This window comes from Rhinolophus hipposideros (genome assembly GCF_964194185.1).
Source record: "Rhinolophus hipposideros genome assembly, chromosome: 8".
Taxonomy (NCBI): domain Eukaryota; kingdom Metazoa; phylum Chordata; class Mammalia; order Chiroptera; family Rhinolophidae; genus Rhinolophus; species Rhinolophus hipposideros.
The window spans coordinates 17,740,487-17,759,127 of record NC_138054.1 but is presented as its reverse complement, the minus strand read 5'-3'; the positions used below and the strand labels follow the sequence as shown (position 1 = coordinate 17,759,127).

At 39.1% G+C, this 18,641-nt stretch overlaps 1 protein-coding gene across 2 annotated transcripts in view; it reads left to right on the top strand.

Annotated features, from left to right (window-relative positions):
• NUP153 (nucleoporin 153) overlaps nt 1-12,668 on the top strand; it is a 75,411-nt gene extending 62,743 nt beyond the window's left edge. For both annotated transcript variants that reach the window (XM_081057436.1, XM_081057437.1), the window contains 5 exons: nt 614-1,495; nt 3,818-4,171; nt 4,855-5,127; nt 11,045-11,213; nt 11,551-12,668. In XM_081057436.1, coding sequence (XP_080913562.1) covers nt 614-1,495; nt 3,818-4,171; nt 4,855-5,127; nt 11,045-11,213; nt 11,551-11,635 — 1,763 coding nt within the window. In that variant the 3' untranslated portion in view covers nt 11,636-12,668. The remainder of the gene's footprint in view (nt 1-613; nt 1,496-3,817; nt 4,172-4,854; nt 5,128-11,044; nt 11,214-11,550) is intronic.
• Nucleotides 12,669-18,641: the final 5,973 nt, after the last annotated feature.

The following is an 18,641-nucleotide window of genomic DNA, read 5'->3' as shown; positions in this document are numbered from 1 at the left end:
CCGGCCTCTCATGGTGGCACACAGTAGCCCACGGCAGCTCACGCCAACCTCCAGCTGCTCATGGGAGCCCAGCTCCAGGGAGAGCCATTGTTCACAGTCTTAGCTATAGAGGGTACAGCTCGCTGGCCCATGTGGGAATCGAACCGGCGACCTCGTTGTTAGGAGTGCTGTGCTCCAACCACCTGAGCCACCTGACCGGCCTAGTTTATCTCGAAAAGAAAAGATTCAGTGGTAGAATTGCTCAGAGGATATATATGTTTGTAATTTTTTATATATATTGACAAAATGCCTTCTGTCATTTTGTGCTAATTTTACACACCCACCTGTTATGTATAAAGTGTCTGTGATGCCTAGTCTCATCGTCCACAAAGTTTTATCATACTTGTGTGACCACTGCCAGTCTCACAGATGAATAGTGGTGTGTTTGTACAATTGTGAGGATTGGGATATAGTTCTCATGCTGAGTATTGGGCAATTTAGTTTGTTTCCTACCATTGCTAATATTCCTGAAAGTAGGCCTTTTCAAAGTTATTCCTCTGCCTCTTTGGTTTGTAAGGTTTAACATTTTGTTTGAGAAGATAACATTAATTCAGTGTCTTTCGTATTTTTGAAGGTTTTGGCACATCCTCAACCTTGAACCCTGCAGCCCCATCATTCAAATTTGGTATCTCGTCGTCCTCATCTGCGCCTTCGCAGACTTTAACAAGTTTTGGAAATGTTCAATTTGGAGGTCAGGAAGGCTTGAAAATAGATGTGTCATCAGATTCTGGGTCTTTAAACCCCGTGAGTGAAGGCTTTAAGTTTTCTAAACCAGCAGGAGATTTTAAATTTGGAGTTTCATCTGATTCTAAACCTGAAGAAGTTAAAAAGGACAGTAAGAATGATAATAATTTTAAGTTTGGACTTTCTTCTGCTTTAAGCCATCCATCTCCTTTAGCTCCATTTCAGTTTGGCGTGTCTAATCTTGGGCAGCAAGAAAAGAAGGAGGAAGGACCCAAAGCTTCATCTGTAGGCTTTAGCTTTGGTACGGGAGTTATTAATCCCACCCCTGCTGCTACCTGCTCCGAGGTGACCTCAGAGGACAAGGGCAGCTTCAGCTTTGGAACCACAGAAACCAAGGGTGCATCGGTGGCTCCTTTCACATGTAAGACGTCAGAAGCAAAAAAAGAAGAAATGCCTACCACCAAAGGACGGTTCCCTTTTGGCAATGTGGACCCTGCCCCTGTGCCATCGGCTTCATTCTTTGTTTTGGGAAGGACAGAAGAGAAACAGCCAGAGCCTGTCACTTCTACTTCTCTAGTGTTTGGGAAGAAGGCTGATAATGAAGAACCAAAGAGTCAACCAGTGTTTTCCTTTGGGAATTCAGAGCAAACCAAAGATGAGAGTTCTTCAAAGTCGACCTTTAGTTTCAATGTGGCAAAACCATCTGAGAAGGAATCTGAACAACCGACACAGGCCATTTTCGCTTTTGGATCTCAAACCACTACTACAGCTGGTAAGTATTAAACATTTTTCTACAAGGCATCTTTGCTATCTCGACAAATGCTGCAAATCAAGGATTGGTTTACACTGAATATAATTGCGAGAGACCAGTAACAGAACTTTCTAGGAGGAGCCTGGGATTATCTGGAATTATTGTCAGTTTTAACTGCTCCAAATCCCCATGATTTTGAGGAAGTTATCTCCAGATCTCATTTTGAGAAATACAGCGCTAATGGACAGTTCATAATATTGGGCGTTTGTCTGTGTCCTAGTCCCTTTTGTTCAGGGTTTTATTATTAGAATTGGCGTATATCATTTGGGAAAATAGGAGTCTTTATTAAGTTCATGAAATATTTGCTAACTAATGAATCTTTATGTACAGGTCTTCATTCACAAGTAGAGATAAACAGTAGTCATCAGACATTTAAGGAACTTAGACAACAAATATAATTAATCCCTGAGAACTAGAGGTGGTTATGAAAACTAAAATCCAGAAGAAAAAATGAAATAGCACATTTGAAAGTTAAAAACCTGGTTGCTGAAACAAAAGTAGCCTATGGACCATGTAGCAAAAAAAACCAAAACATAGCTGGTGATCAGATTAGTGAACAGGACTTTTGCAGAACACAGTGCAAAAGTACAGAGGTTGATCTAAGCTAGATGCACACGTCGCAGTGGGCTGAGTGTTTAGAAGGTGAGAGCACTTGGAGGAAATGTCACAAAGGGACAGCAGAACATTTCCTAGAGATACAGAAAGACATTGGTCTTAAACATAGAAGTGGTGCAGTCATTGCTAAAGATCACTGAAATTTTAGGGCACCAAAGCCAAAATCGGAAGGCTTTCAGAGAAGGAAGAACTTTTGGGCACACATGACCAGTGATTAGATTAGCATCCGACTTTTAGTTAGCATCAACTTTTTGTTTGTCTCTTCAAATGCTAAAAACAGTAGAGCAGTGCCCTCAAAGTGAAAATGGCCTTCAATCTAGACTTCTATCACTAGCCAAATTTCATCCATCATAAGGGCAAAATACAGATGTTGTCAGACAAGCGAAGAATCAAAAGTTGAACACTCATGATCACTGTTAAATAATAAAGTATAAACAAAGAAATGAAAAATAAACCTGAAGAAAGAATAGTACGAATTCAGCAAATAGGTATGAGTAGGTTTTAATCTATTAAACTTTACTTGAAAGAAAATGAAAACTATATAATTTGGAAAGGAATGAAAGTGAGGTAGTAACTTGATAAATTTAATCACGGTCTCTCTATGCTGTTTCCATTGTAACAGATGCTCTTCACCTCCCATATAGTGACTTGAGAGTGAGCCAGCGTGCTCTGTTTTCTGTCAGTCATGCCATGTGACCCACCCGTAATGTGACCAGCCCTGTCTCTACACAGTACTGGAACTCAGACATGGAAGAGCTTTTTAAAAAGTCTTCAAGTAGGCAGATGGTTACAGGATCATCATATAACAATCAGTAGCTTTCCTGCAAATTGGCAGTAGAGTTAGGCAACAATTCCCATTTGTATTTTCTATCATTTTTCATTGGTATTTTGTAATAACTATAGAGCCTGTTACATGCTAACATAAAAGACATATTTAACACTTGTTCCTGAGTGAGAACGTTCCTCTGCCTTCCAGCCCCATCCCTAATATAATTTCAGTTTTTAGGATTTTTATTGAGCTTGGCAAGTAGAGCTATTTCTAAAATTCATATGGAAGGGAAAATGTACAGGAAATCCTGGGGAAAGGGCAGGCACACAGACCGATTTGCCTTAGTAAGTAGCAAACCATACTATAAAGCTACAATAATTAAAACAGTCTAGTAACAATAACTGTAGAGGAAACACATGCACTTATATTTAGAAATTTAGTATGTCCTGAAGGTAGAGTTATAAATTAGAGAGCAGAGGATGCAGCTGTCACTGAATGCTGCAGAGAAAATTGGCTCTCATTTGGACCAGTTGAACTCATGAGTCTGCCAGCAGAAATTGCAAAATCAGGTTGACTAAAGTGCAGCTATCTCCCACTATGTGAACTTGTTATCCAAACACAGTATCCAGTTAGGTTTGCACTTATGGCATATGTTTATTTTTATTAATCCGAAAGCCAATGGTTTTCCTTTGTAGAACAGAGAATCCTTAAACAATAAACGAAGAGATGGATGTGTATGATTACACCCACATTTAATAGAACAGATGCCCATTTGATGAATCTGTATGAAAAACAATTCTGTTTTCTAATGAATTCTTCAATTGTAGGGTAAAAAAAAATGCTTTCTCTGATTACTTCTTCTTAAACATTTTTGTTGTTTCTTAATTTCTGTCATCCAGATCAAGGTTCTGCAAAGCCCGTTTTTAGTTTCTTGAACAGCAGTTCCTCTAATTCAGGTCCACCAGCCACTTCAGCTACTGGCAGCCTATTTGGCAGTTCCACGTCCTCCTCCAGGGCAGCTGTGGCTCCCTCTGTGTACGGACAGGCCAGCACTGTGAGCAGTTCGGCCTTTGGTAACTCTGCCGGATCCAGTACGTCTCAGTCTTTGCTGTTCTCTGAAGAGAGCAAACCAGCAACCACATCCAGCACGGGTACTACTGTTACCCCATTTGTCTTTGGTCCTGGAGCCAGTAGTAATAATACACCAACGTCTGGTTTCAACTTTGGAGCTACAACCACATCTAGCGCAGCAGGTACTTTTACAAAAGAAAAAACATACACATGCATGTTGTGCTTGGATTCCCTTTAATTATATCAACTCTTAGAAATAATGCAGCAAGTTATCACAAAGCAGCATGGATGCCTTAAGTCATCCATACCCATGATGTTGGAGTTAATTGCCATGTGGTACAATGTACATTTTTGTTCAAGTTTAATATAAGTAACTGTTGGAAGCAGTTTTTCTAACCTCAGCAAGTGTTAACCTTTCGTTTTTCCAAGAGTTCTTTTTGAAATGTAAGTTGTAAGTAACCAGACACTGGAGTTTATTTTATTAGACATTGGGTCTCATTATGCAGTATATTCATGATTACAGCATTACCTGATTCCTGCTACGTGTTAAATTTCTGTAAGAGGTCAGCTATTTTCTTAGATATATTGCCTTCGCTGAAAAATTTTGACTGCGGAAGTCAGGAGTCTTGTTAATAGAAGGTTTTTTTTTTTTTCCTATGGATTCTGTGTAGTTTTACTTAACAGAGGTAGACACAGTTGTATTCCTATAATTCTTAGAATCATCATTCAAAGTTTGGTGGCATTTGTTCCACAAGGTAAGAGTCTGAAAAGAAGCTTATAATTTGATTTTGAATTTATGGAGATTTCTTGAGGATTATCTCCCTTTCGCTGTCATGGTGATTTAAGTGTTTCTTTTGTTTTCTAGGATCCTCCTTTGTATTTGGCACTGGACCTTCAGCACCATCTGCCAGTCCATCATTTGGTGTGAACCAGACTCCAACGTTTGGACAAAGTCAAGGTGCCAGCCAGCCAAATCCCCCAGGCTTTGGATCGCTATCATCTTCTGGAGCATTATTTTCTACTGGTTCTCAGCCCGCACCACCTACTTTTGGGACAGTGTCAAGCAGTAGTCACCCTCCCGTGTTTGGACAACAGCCTGGTCAGTCTGCATTTGGCTCTGGAACAGCTCCTAATTCCAGTGAGTGTAGTAGTGATGTGGTTTGTATCCGTACTCGGGTTCTGTATGTCTTAAATACAGTCTTTTTCTTTGAATTTTGAAATCATTCATGTCTTTTTTTTTTTTAATTGTCTTGTACTTGGCAGAAGAGAGAAGTGTGTTTAGTCTTAAACTGTGAAGCACAATCCCAAGTTTGACACAATTTTAAGTATTTTTAAGGTATTAAAGCATTTGATTAAAATGTAGTTATTTCTTAACTCTGATTTAGGTCCTGGATTTATTTCATCCCATTTCTCCCCACCTGACTTTAGGGGTACTCTAGCCTAGATTTCAACCCTCGTGTTTTTTGTTCCTTTCTGTGCTTAGATTTACCTGTGGAATTTACACCCCAGTTCTAGTTCTCGTGCTGGGACAGTCCAGCTGCGTTGTCTCATGACACTTTCTATTTGATGATACTAGCCTTTTCATTTGACCTGCATATTTAAACAAATGTTTCTGTGGTTTTTTTTTTAACATGGTCAGGCACACTGCTATAATGATATATTTCCTCAAAATTTTACTGTTTAAATATTTCTAATTGTGAGTTATAGTGTCATATAGAAGAGCATGAAACAAATGAACAGTACAATGTTGAAGCAAGTACTTATTTAACCACCACCCAGGAGCCCCTTCTGTATCCCTTTTTAGTCACATTTCTTTCTTGCCTTGTTTTTATGGTAATCACTTTTGTTGGGTGTTATTGAAAATGTAGTGATACATGCATCTTTAGAAAATAAAATTTTGCTTGATTTTTAACTATACGAGGTGTGATGATAAAATATGGTGAACATTTAAATTTTAAAAAATGTGTTGCCGTAAAAGATACATTGCCATTAATCTCCTTCAGCATACTCTTCCTCGCTTCCAACACACTTATCACATGGTTCTTGCTACTTTCTGAAGCAGTCCTGGAAGTCTTCTTTCCTGAGTTTCTTTAGTTGGACTGTTGTGTTCACCTTGATGGCCTGAATTGATTGAAAACGTTTACCTTTCATGGTCATTTGACTGGGGAAGAGCCAGAAGTTGCGTGGTGCTATATCCGTTGAATAAAGTGGAGGAGGACGCACCATAATGTTTGTATTGGACAGAAATTACCGTACCAGAAATGATGTGTGACAGGGAGCTTTTTTCATTGTGATTACAAAATACAGTGAATGCTGCTGCGAGTGCCATCCAATGGAAAGGCAGGGATCTTCAATGTGGGAAGCAGTACATGGAACCCTTGTAACAGTATGTGACAAGTTTCAACTTGTTCGGTGTAGTCAGTCGGGTGTGAGCTACGGTTGAGAGAAGGTGTGTTTTAAAGTATGCCGTAAATCATACTCTATGACAATGCCGCATGTCACACATCGTTTCTGGTATATGGCAATTTTTGTCAAATAAAAACATGGTGTGTCCTCACCCACCTTATTCACCAAATCTGGCACCGTACGACTTCTGGCTCTTCCCCAAAGTCAAAATGACCATGAAAGGTAAATGTTTTTTATGTTTGGTTTGGTTTTTTTGTTTGTTTGGTTTTTTTTATTGGGGATATTGGGGAATAGTGTGTTTCTCCAGGTCCCATCAGTTCCAAGTCGTTGTCCTTCAGTATAGTTGTAGAGGGCGCCACCCAGCTCCAAGTCCAGTCGCCATTTTCAATCTTTAGTTGCAGGGGGCACCACCCTCCATCCCATGTGGGAATTGAACCGGTAACCTTGTTGTTGCGAGTTCATGCTCTAACCAACTGAGCCGTCCGGCCTCCTCTCTGGTAGCTCAGCTGCAGCTCCTTGTCTTCAATCTAGTTGTGGAGGGCGTAGCTCACTGGCCCATGTGGGAATCAAACTGGCAACCCTGTTGCTCAGAGCTTGCGCTCTAACTGAGGCACCCAGAGCCTCGAAAGGTAAACGTTTTGAATCAGTTCAGGACATTGAGGCACCCACAACAGTGCAACTAAACACACTCACTTAAGAGGACTTCCAGGACTGTTTCAGAAAGTGGCAAGAATGATGGGTAAGTGTGTTCGAAGCGATGGGGAGTATTTTGAGGCGGATTTAGGGTAATGTGTCTTTTACTGTAATACATTTTTTTTTGGTTTTAACATTCACCGTAGTTTGATTACCTGGTATGTGGAGTCTTTATTCAGTCTTTTGATTCTTGCTCTTTGACTACCTATGTTATTTGTAAGGTTCATCCAGGTTATTACATATAGTTTGTTCATTTTCATTGCTGTAAATCGATTTATGAATATACCAATTTTTTTATACTGTTGATGAATGTTTGAGTTGTTTTCAGCTATTAGGAAATGCAAGGCAAATAGTATATTTTTCTACAGTATACCTAGGAAGGGGATTGCTGAATTGAAAATTATACACACATATTTCATATTTCAGAAGAGAACACAACTTTTCCTGATTATTGTTCATATCCTACCAGAATTGTATATGAATGAGGTCTCTCATATTTGGCTTCTACATGATTTCATTTTTTGTGAACCATTGTAAGTTTTTCAAGCCATTTTTCTTGTCAGTTGTTTTCCTTTTGCTTATTGATGTGTAGGAGTTCTTTATGTATTCTGGGTATGTGTACCATGTCAATCCATATAGGAAACTTTGTCCAGTTTTGTGACACATTAACCATTTTAAATAGGAATTTATTGATATTTTTTTTCTCCCAATATGGAATTGGCGAGTTTTGCTGTCTCACACAGGTGACATTTTTCTCATTTCTCCTTACCTATTGACACTGTCCAGTGAGATCAGTATAGTGAATATGCAAATGTCGTGTGGTATACTGTGATTTTCTTTCCTATACAAAATATTGCTTTCTGTGGCATTGATTCCCTCTCTTTGTTAACAGTTTATTTGTATTTATCCTTAATTATAACTTCTTCCATTTGCATAGATCTCAATATTTTCTAATACATTGGTGGTTTGTTTTTCAGTATCTGAAAGAAGTTTCTCACAGAATCTTCTAAACTGCTCCTCCCACCAGGCTTTGTGCAGAGATGTTATTTAACTGGGATCTTGGGGTCTCTTTTTACCATTTATCTTGGAGATTATTTTTTAGCTTCCTCTTAAAGGAATCTCTTTCCTGAATGTCATTTCTTCTTCCCTCTTACTTCCTTGGTTTAATAGAACCACTCTTCCCATGATTTCTTACAGGCTTAGGGAAGAAAATTTTGAGACCTTTCATTTCTGGAAGGATGTATTTTTTTAAGTTTATTGGGGTGACAGTGGTTAGTAAAGTTGCATAGGTTTCAAGTGTATATTCTGTAACACATCATCTGTGTGTCACATCGTGTGCTCACCACCCGAGTCAGTTCTTTATCACAGGATCTTTATTTTGCCCCCATGTTTGGTTGAATATAGATTTGGATTGGAAATTGGTTTCAAGATTTTGAAGGCATTTCTTCATTGTGGACTTAATGGCACCCAGAGTTGCTCTAGAAACCTTTCTCGATCTTTGTTTTTGGACCTATTTCTTCCTTCTGGAATCTCATTAGAATCTCTTCTTTTTGACATTTTGCTGACTTACTAGAAGGATGTTCCTTGGTCTGGATCCACTTTTATCCATTGATTGTGTAAGGAATTTAGTGCGTCCTTTTTGTGAACTTCTGTTTGGGGGAATGTTCTTGAATAATTCTTTTGAATATTTTGTCCCTTATTTTTTAAAAACTTCTCTTCCTTTTTCCCCACTTTTTATCTTGGTTGTACTTCCTGGGAAGATTTCTTAAATTTATCTTTCACTACCTGTTGGGATTTTATTTCCATTAGTATTACTTTTTAATTTTCAAGCGTTCCTTTTGTTCTGTGGTTGTTTCCGTTTTATATCCTCTGTCTTCCTTTCAGAAGGTTACATAATAATAATCTCTTGAAGTTATTCAGTTTTCTTCAAATTGTTTATCTCTGTTATTTTAGTCTTAGTGTTTCTTATGAAATACTTTGCTCAGATGAATGATGCTTCTTGTCTGTCTACTCATAATTCTTTGAGTTTTTTTAATTTGTGGTAAGAATATTTAACACTAGCTCTACCCTTTCAACAAATTAAATGTATAGCATTTTTAACTTAGGGATAACGTTGTACAGTAGATCTCTAGAACGTACTCACCATGCATAACTGAAAGTTTATACCCATGGAATACCAATTCCCTATCCCTCACCGCCCCCACTTCCGGCTGCCACCATTCTTCTATCTGTTTCTATGAGTTTGGCTATTTTAGATACCTTATATAGTAAAATTGTGAAGTAATTTATTCTCCTGTGACTGGCTTATTTTACTTAGCATAATGTCCTCCAGATTCATCCATGTTTTTGTATATTGCAAGACTTGCTTTTTCAAATGTTGAATATTATTTCATTTTGTGTGTGTGTGTGTATGTGTATCGTTTTCATTATCTGTTCACCTGTCAACAGACATTTAGTTTGTTTTTACATCTTGGCTATTTTGGTATTACGAATAATGCTGTAGTTAACATGAAAGTCCAAATATCTCCTTGATTCTGATTTCAAATCTTTTGAATATATAACCAGAATGCGATTACTGAATCATGTCGTAGTTCTTATTTTTCATTTTTTGAGGAGCGTTCGTACTGTTTTCCGTAATACTGTACCAATTTACATTCCCATCAAGAGTGTACCAGGGTTCCCTTTTCTCTCCATCTTCGCCAACACTTGTTATTTCTTATCTTTTTGATAATAGTTATTCTACCAGGTGTGAGAGTTGATATCTGGTGGTTTTTATTTGCGTTTCTCAGATGATTAGTGATGTTGATCATCATTTCTTATACCCGTTGGCCATTTGTATGTCATCTTTGAAGAAATGTTTATTCAAGTTCTTTGCTTATTTTTAAATTTGGTTATTTGGGTTTTTTTGACTGTTGAGTTATAGAGTTCCTTATTTATTTTGGATATCAACCTCTTATCAGATTCTTGGTTTGCAAATAATTTCTCTCATTTCATGAGTGTTGGACACCTAACTACCACTGTATAATTCGTTGTACATGGATATGACATGCACGAGATCTTTAATTTCATTGCAGATTTATCTGACTGTCCTGTTTACTTGGGAAGACCCGGACTTTAGTATCTTTAGGTCTTTTCAGATTCCTAAGAGAAAATTCTTCCTAATCTGCCTGGAGGGTGTTTTTTTCCCCTAATTGCCAGTTTTGTGGGAGCTGAGTCAGAGAGGAAGGCTGCAGTTCTTAATATTCATTATATCAGCCCTGTTCTTTCTTAATCTTCTATTTTCAATGTAATGTCCTTGTCTTTAACTGTTCTTGATGATCCCCGAATCCAGAGACCGCTCCAGAGAATAAAACTGTTTTTCCACTGGGTACCCCTGGAGGAGAATGACTGTTTTGTTTGGTGTTGAGGAGGGATTGAGCTGGGCATCTGCTTCTAAGCAGATATTCTACCATCCTTCTTTTTTTTTTTTTTTTTAAGTCACACTTTCATTCTCACTGTCAGAGGTATCTGCAACCTAAACCTTTTCGGTATGTTCAGTGTACATGGAACTGCTTCTGTCCTTTCCCTGCTGCTAGTTCAGTAGTCAGTAGTCAGCCTTCCAGCCTCTACATTTTGTTGCTGTTGTCTCCTCTCCCTGTCTTTGTAAAAATCCCTGTACTGTTATTTTAATGTATTTTTTGAAGAAGATGGAGCTAAATGTGTTTGATGATTCCACTGTCTAATCACAAGTCCACTCTGCCCTTTTTCCTTTGGTCATGGGTAAGTTGGGTCATTTCTTGGAGGGTGTCAAGTACGTTCTGTGTGTCGATGAAGAAAATACTTGTGATTTTCTTTAAATTAAGTGACCATAAAACTGCTTAACTCTTGACTATGTTTTGTATGTAAAGAGTCAGTCATTTCTGGAAAAGCTGTCATTTTTTCACTTTAATGAAGTTTTTCTGCTTCAACTATTGTAGGTTCAGTTTTCCAGTTTGGCAGCAGCACTACAAATTTTAACTTCACCAACAACAATCCATCAGGAGTATTCACATTTGGTGCGAATCCTAGCACACCTGCAGCCTCAGCCCAGCCTTCCAGCTCAGGGGGCTTTCCATTCAATCAGCCATCAGCAGCATTTACAGTGGGGTAAGAACTCTTCTTGTTGAAATGGGGAGTTTAGCATGGTAAGGGGGATTGAATGTGCATGAATGTATGTATGTATTTTGTTTTAAGATCACCAGGGTATGGTATAGTTCAGGTAAAATCAAGTATATTCTCCAATATCAGTTACCATGTTACAGTTTTAGAGGGTCTTAACCTGAAAAAAATAGCAGAGTGTGTGTTGTGTGTGTGTGCCAATAGAAAATGTGTTTAACAGTGTCCCACTGCCCCCACCCATCACTGGTCACATTTAGCATTATATTGTGATTCTAAAATTTTGTCTGATCATCATGTCACATTTTGAAGTTTTTATTTTTCACAGGTCAAATGGGAAAAATATGTTCTCTTCCCCTGGAACTTCAGTTCCTGGTCGCAAGATAAAGACTGCTGTTAGACGCAGGAAATAAAGATCACAATGGTGTTATACACAACAGTTTTAATAGTTGGTGTCCTGCTTTCAGATACTGGATTGTACTACATGCTGGGGTTATCTGAAGTCTAAGAACTTCTTTGATTTTGGAATTTTACTCCTTTTTCTTTCTTTGCGGAAGCCCCACCCTCACCTCCCGCCAGCCTCCTTTTAAAAAACAATAGCTAGACTGATGACTGATTCTTCAGCAAAAATATTTTATGATCCAGCAAATTATTTACTGATTTGGCTTAGGCTGGCTGAATCTAGGAATAGAGCCTGCTCAGCTAATGGCTTTGTATAGAACCTCTTCGTCTGCACCACTATGTGCGTTGGTATGCGTCTATGGAACGCATTGGAATTGTAATTATAGCTGAGGAATTCTGTATAGATTAGAGGATACTGAAATGAATGATTTCCATGCCAAGCTTGTGCTGGTGTATGTGTGAAGTGAGTGAGTTGGGTGTATTGTGCACTAAAATTTTCTGATAGAGGAAGCCTGATTAAAGAATGATCCATGCTAAGGACTTGTTAGATCTAGTTCCTTCTCCATTTAATAATTCTATGCTATTTCTATATTTTCATTCTTCTGACTATCATCTGTCTTGCCTTTTTCATTATTTTATTACGAAACGTGTGTAAATACAATTTTGTTTCTGTACTTTTTTGGCATAACATATAAATCTGTGAACTTGAAATTTTAATTTTGTGTTAGAATTTTTTTTGTCTGTTTAGTCTTGTCTCAGATTTTATGTAAATCCCATTATTCAAAGTTACCTAAATCCATTTGGAAATCTTTAAAAAAAAATTGGAGATTCTTAAAGTGAATTTATTGGCTTTTCTGATCCAGTTTTGTTTGGACCAAAAACCAGTATTGTACAAAGTATTAAGCATATATTTTTATATTTACTGAAATGGACTGTGGTGACTTTGGATAATAAGGAAAAGTTTAATATTAAGCCATGTTTATTATAGTATAATTAACATGTTAAACCATGGGATAAATGCCATCAATAAAAAATTATGAAATACTTTTGGTTCTAGTTAACTGTGGAAAGGAATCTTTTTATAAAGGTTAATAATGGTCAGTTAGAAGAGAAATTCCAAAGAATGCTTTTAAGTGATTTGGATAGCTCCTAAGAGAAGGGGAAAGTGTCTGAATATACAACATACAGAACATACCCTGCTTTTGTCTGGTGCTAGGAATCATGCCTACTTCGCGTATAAATTGACAGACCTTTTTAAAAGTTGAGAACAAATACACACAACCATTTTTGTTTGCACTTGTATCTTCCTTGATAGGAGACTAGACACTGGTTGTTGATCAAGTTCTTGGAGACACGTGCCCAAAATAGCTCACAAAAACGTCAGTGTTCCTTTGTGTAATTTCTTTTAGATTATTCTACCAAGTTTTTGATAAACTAGATTTACTTGGGTCCGTAAAAGAGCTCTTGTGGGATCACATGTGGTAGTTTTATTCCTCAGTTTGAAGGCACAGTAGTGTTGTGCTGACTTTTCTTTCGCTAAACTTCTTCTGGTTGGAGTCTAAATTCAGAACTTTGAAGTGTTTAGGAGCTGTTTTGTGTGTTTACAATGAAAATATATTTTTCTTATTAAAAATGTTTTGGGCCATTATCAAATGATGGTTTTCGGGTAAAAATTCTGTATTCATAATACTTTATTAATAATACACATAGCACATGGATCTGTTTGGGGGCAAACCGTGATGGTGAATGTTAGAAGAAGTAAACTGGAAATTTGTGGTTTTATTTGTTTTTTAAGATTTTTATTAAAAGTATAGCTAAAATACATTATATTAGATTCAGGTGTACACCATAGTTATTCAACATTTATATACTTAAAGATGTGATTAACATGATGAGTCCAGCAACATCGGACACCATTCCATGTTATCACAGTATTACTAACTGTATTCCCCGTGCTGTACATTACATCCCCATAATTTATTTGTAATACCAGGAGATTCCCCTTAACCTCTCCCCCATTTTTAGTTTTTCAATTACAGTTGACATTCAGTATTATTTTGTGTTTATTTCAGGTGTACAGGATAGTGATTAGACATTTATATAATTTAAGAAGTGATCCCTCTGATGACTATAGTACCCACCTGGCATTGCGTAGTTGCTACCATGTTATTGACTATATTCCCTGGGCTTTACATCCCCATGACTATTTTGTAACTATCAGTTTGTACTTCTTACTCCTTTCACCTTTTACACCCTGTCCCCAAACCCCTCCCATCTATCACCCCAACAAATCTAGTACCCACTTGATACCATACAGTTAATTACAACATTATTAACTATATTCCTTATGCTGTACCCTGCATCCCCATGATTACTGTGTAACAACCAATTTGTACTTCTTAATCTCTTCCCATTTTTCACCCATCCCGAACCCCCCTCCCATCTGGCAAGCATCAAAATGTTCTCTGTATCTTTTAGTCTGTTTCTGTTTTGTTTCTTTATTTCTTTAGATTCCACATACAAGCAAAATCTCACTGTGTCTTTCTCTGTCTGACATACTCCACTATACAGTTCCCTCCCGGTCCATTCATGCCACCGTAGATGACAAGAACCCATTCCCTTACCTGGCCAAGCAATGTTCTATGGTATATACGTACCACCTCTTTATCCATTCTTCCATCAATGCTAGGCTTCTTCCACATCTTGGCCGTTATAAGCAATGCTGCGACAAACATGTGGATGCACTTGTCCCTTTGATGTAGTGTTTTGGTTTCTTCAGATAAATACCCCAAAGTGGGATTACTGGGTTCCTCTTTGTCTCTTGTTTACTATACCCTTTGATTTAAAGTCTATTTTGTCTGGTATAAGTATTGCTACTGTAGCTTTTTTTGTGTTTTTTTTTTTTCATTTCCATTTTCATGAAATGCGTTTTTCCATCCTCTCACTTTCAATTGGTGTGTCTTCCAATCTGAAGTGATTCTCTTGTAGGCAGCATATGTAAGGGTCATGTTTTCTTATCTATTCAGCCTTCCTATGTCTTGATTGGAGCATTTAATCAACTTACATTGAAAGCAATTATGGATAAATATGTAGCTAATGCCATTTTATTCATCATTTTGCTGGGTAGAGCAGTCTTGGTTGTAGGTTGAGTATTTTGTGCCAGTTCCTCCTGGCCTGCAAAGTTTCTGTTGAGAAATCAGCTTATAGACTTATGGGAGCTCCCTTGTAGGTGACTAATTGCTTTTCTATTGCTGCTTTTAGAATTCTCTTGTTTTTCTGTAACCTTTGCCATTTTAATTATAATGTATCTTGGTGTGGGCCTGTTTGGGTTCATCTTCTTTGAGACGCTCTGTGCTTCCTGGACTTGTATGGCTATTTCCTTCACCAGGTTAGGAAAGTTTTCAGTCATTATTTCTTCAAATAGGTTCTCAATCCCTTGCTTTCTCTCTTCTGGTACCCCTATGGTGCAAATGTTGTTACTCTTGATGTTGTCCCAGAGGTGTGTTAAGCTGTCCTCATTTTTTGGAGTCTGTTTTCTCTTTGCTGTTCTGATTAGGTGTTTTCTGTTACCTTGGCTTCCAAATCATTTATTCGATCTTCTGCTTGATCTAATCTGTTGGTGATTTCTTCTAGTGGATTATTCATTTCAGTTATTCTTCACTTCTGACTGATTCTTTTCTATGGTTTTCTATGTCTTTTTTTATGCTTGCTATTTCTTTGTTGAAGTTCTAAGTTCCCTCAGCATCCTTATAACCATTGTTTTGAACTCTGTATCTGGTAGGTTGCCTGCTTCCATTTTGTTTAGTTCCTTTTCTGGAGTTTTCTCCTGTGCTTTCATTTGGGATGTAGTTCTTTGTTTCCTCATTTTGCTGTCTCTCTGTTTCTTTGTATTAGGTAAATCTGCTACACCCCCTAAGCTTGGCCAGGTGGCCTATGTAGTAGGTGCCCTGTGCTGTCTAGTGACACAGTCTCCCTGGTCACCTGCACCAGGTGCTCCAGGAGTGTCCCTTGTGTGGATTGTATTTGCCCTTCTGTTATAGTTGAGCCTTCATTGCTGTTGGCACTTCAGTGGGTGGAATTGACTCTCTGACTGATTTGCTGTGGGGTTTTGCCACGTCCACAGCTTACAGCCTGCTGTGCGGGGCCTTACCCCACTGAGCGGCATTTGCCCCAGTAGGCTCTGGTGCTTGTTGAGACTCCCCTTTGGGTGTGCCACTTGTGGAGCTAATTAGGTGGTACTCTGCTGTGGTCTGAAGCCAACATTCAAGTGTGTTGGTTCTGGGGCCTCTTGCCCCAAGGGTTCCAGTGCAGGCCCAGGCCACCTGCTGCCTGTGACCTGCCGGGAACTACCTGTTAAGAGCTACAAAACAATCCACCGTTGTTTTCTGGCTGTGCTAACCCTGGAGGTACGTAGGAGAGGCCATGCTACAAGGACACCTGCCAAGGCCTGGGGGAGCTCTGCAAAATGCCAGGACAATATCAGGCTTGTTGCCACGTGCCAGCACCCTCAAGGTGCAGCCACTGGTAAAGCCTCATGCAATATGTAAGTTGGGAAAGGCAGGGCCGCAGGGAGTCACTAGAGTAGGAAGTGTGGTCACCAGGTTAATGTAAATTCTTGTTTGCTGCCAGTGCTGAGCTATTCAGCTGAAGTCTCAGAGCACACCGAGGCCAGTCGACACCCATCTGGGACCCTGGGACTCTCACAGTTTTCCAAGAAAGAGTGCAATTTGGGTGGGGCTAGCTGCATTGGGGGAGTTGGGTGGGGCAGGGTCTCAGTGAGTCAGCAGAGTGGAGCAGCAAAGCTCACCAGACCAATCAGAGTCAGATGCAGCTGTAAACATAGGGGGAGGGCTCAACATAGAAAAGATGGCGTCAGCCTATAGGCTGCACAGGAGGAGGACCCCTTGCAAGGATAACACCGACAGTCCTCCAACCCTCCTCCCACAGCCACAGAACTCAGTCTGTCCCCCTTACGTCTCTGACGCACCCTGACTTACTTTCCCTCCACTGGCGCTCATAGTGAGTGCCTGGGAGTGAGAGAGTCTGCAGGCCCTTTAAGAGGATGCTTGGGTGTCCTGCCATCTTCTGTCCCACTGTTTTTCATAACCAGGTTATGGGAATCCTCTTCGCCATCACCAGTACTCCAGGCTGGAGAGCCTGGTGTGTGGGGATACCCCGGGGTCCCTCAGTCCTCTGGGGGAACCTCCATGGCTATGATATCCCTTGGTTATCAACCGCCACATGGAGGTTTGGGGTTATGCAGTTCCTCATCTCGGCCCCTCCTACCAGTCTCGATGTGGCTTCTTTATATTCTAAAGTTATAAAACTGTTCAGCCAGACGGTTCTCTCCAGGTTGACTGTTCTATATTTAGTTGTAATTTTGTTTACCGAAGGAAACAGGCTGTGTTTATCTACTCCACCATCTTGGATTTTCTCTGGAAAATGTTTTATTGCTGTGAAATCAATGCCTACCGAAATTCAGGTTTGTTCATTCTGAGCTATTCTCTAGGCCCATATGGGTGGGAATAGCAGGCTTTATACTCTGGGAAAGATTTTTCATAAGAAATGTGCTAGAAATGTTTTTATTTAGTACTTTGTTTCCCCCTAATGAGTGACTTCCTTTCTTAAAGTGGCTATTCTGTAAAATGAAATCTTCTGGCCCCCAAAACTGAAGTCTGTAGGGTTGTATTCAGGAGCTCGGACTTGTTTTTTCCATCTCAATGGCTGTAATTCTCAGGCTGCACATGGCAATGCTAGAATACATGTACAGTAGCAGCTCTAACATCCAACCTGTCCCTACTGAAACCTGTCAGAGGGATCTTCTTATTGGACTGGCGGAGGCTACAGACCCACTTCTGATCTCCCTTGTTGCTGTGATAGCAGGCTTGGGCAGACCAGTGTTATATGCCCTATACACAAGTGAAAATTGAGGGCTCTTCGTGGAAGAAGGGGAAACATGAGAAAACAGTAAATGCCTACTTCTCATAATGGACTGATGAGGAATTATTTTTAACTGAAAAGCTCTGAAGGGAAGAAAGCCATATGCAGAACTATTGAATAATCAGGTATGTTTATATAATTTGGTCAATACACAAGAGGGTCAGTAGTCATCACTGAATGTACATCAATATAACCTAGTGAGATGTGTCAAATGTATATTCTGGGACTTCATCTGAGATTCATTCACTGGGCCTGGATAGGGTTCAGAAAATCTGCACCCGTAAATAAGCATCTGGAGAACTTGCCACTAAGTGCTAGGTTGTTTTGAGTAATTTATGATTCCAGGCATTATGAAAGATAAAGTACAATTCTGGCAATGGAGAAATTTGTTTTTAAGCTAGCTGCTTACTAATACTTCTGTATTTCCCCGAAAATAAGACCTAACCAGAAAATAAGCCATAGCATGATTTTTCAGGGTGCTCATAATAAAAAATAAGCCCTAATGCATTTTTTGGAGCAAAAATTAATATTCCCTGTCTTAGTTTCAGGGAAACACAGTTGTCATAAATTCTCTCCTAAAATTATGTAATTAGGATTTTATTATTTGAATTAAAAGTGTTGGACTAATTTTAACCATTTATAACCAGTCCTTGAACTCCCAGATTTAGTCTAGGAAGAATTTGTATTTGCTTTAATTGTATTAGTACAGTCATGCGTCGCTTGATGGTGGTACTGAGCAGTGTGTCGTTAGGCAGTTTCATCGTCGTGCGATCATAGTGCCCTTACACAAGCCTAGATGGTGTAGCCTACTACATACCTAGGCTGTATGGTGTAGCCTGTTGCTCCAAGGCTACAAGCCTGTATAGCCTATTACTGTACTGAATATGTAGGAAATGGTAATGCATCGTGCTATGACATTACAACGGCTAGGAAGTCACTAAGGTGACAGGAATTTTTAAGCTCCGTTATAACCTTATGGGACCATCCTTGTATATGTGGTCCATTGTTGACCTTAACATCATTCTGCAGCACGTGACTGTGTCATTTACTGGGCCTGTTTGAAGTTTGAAATTCAAT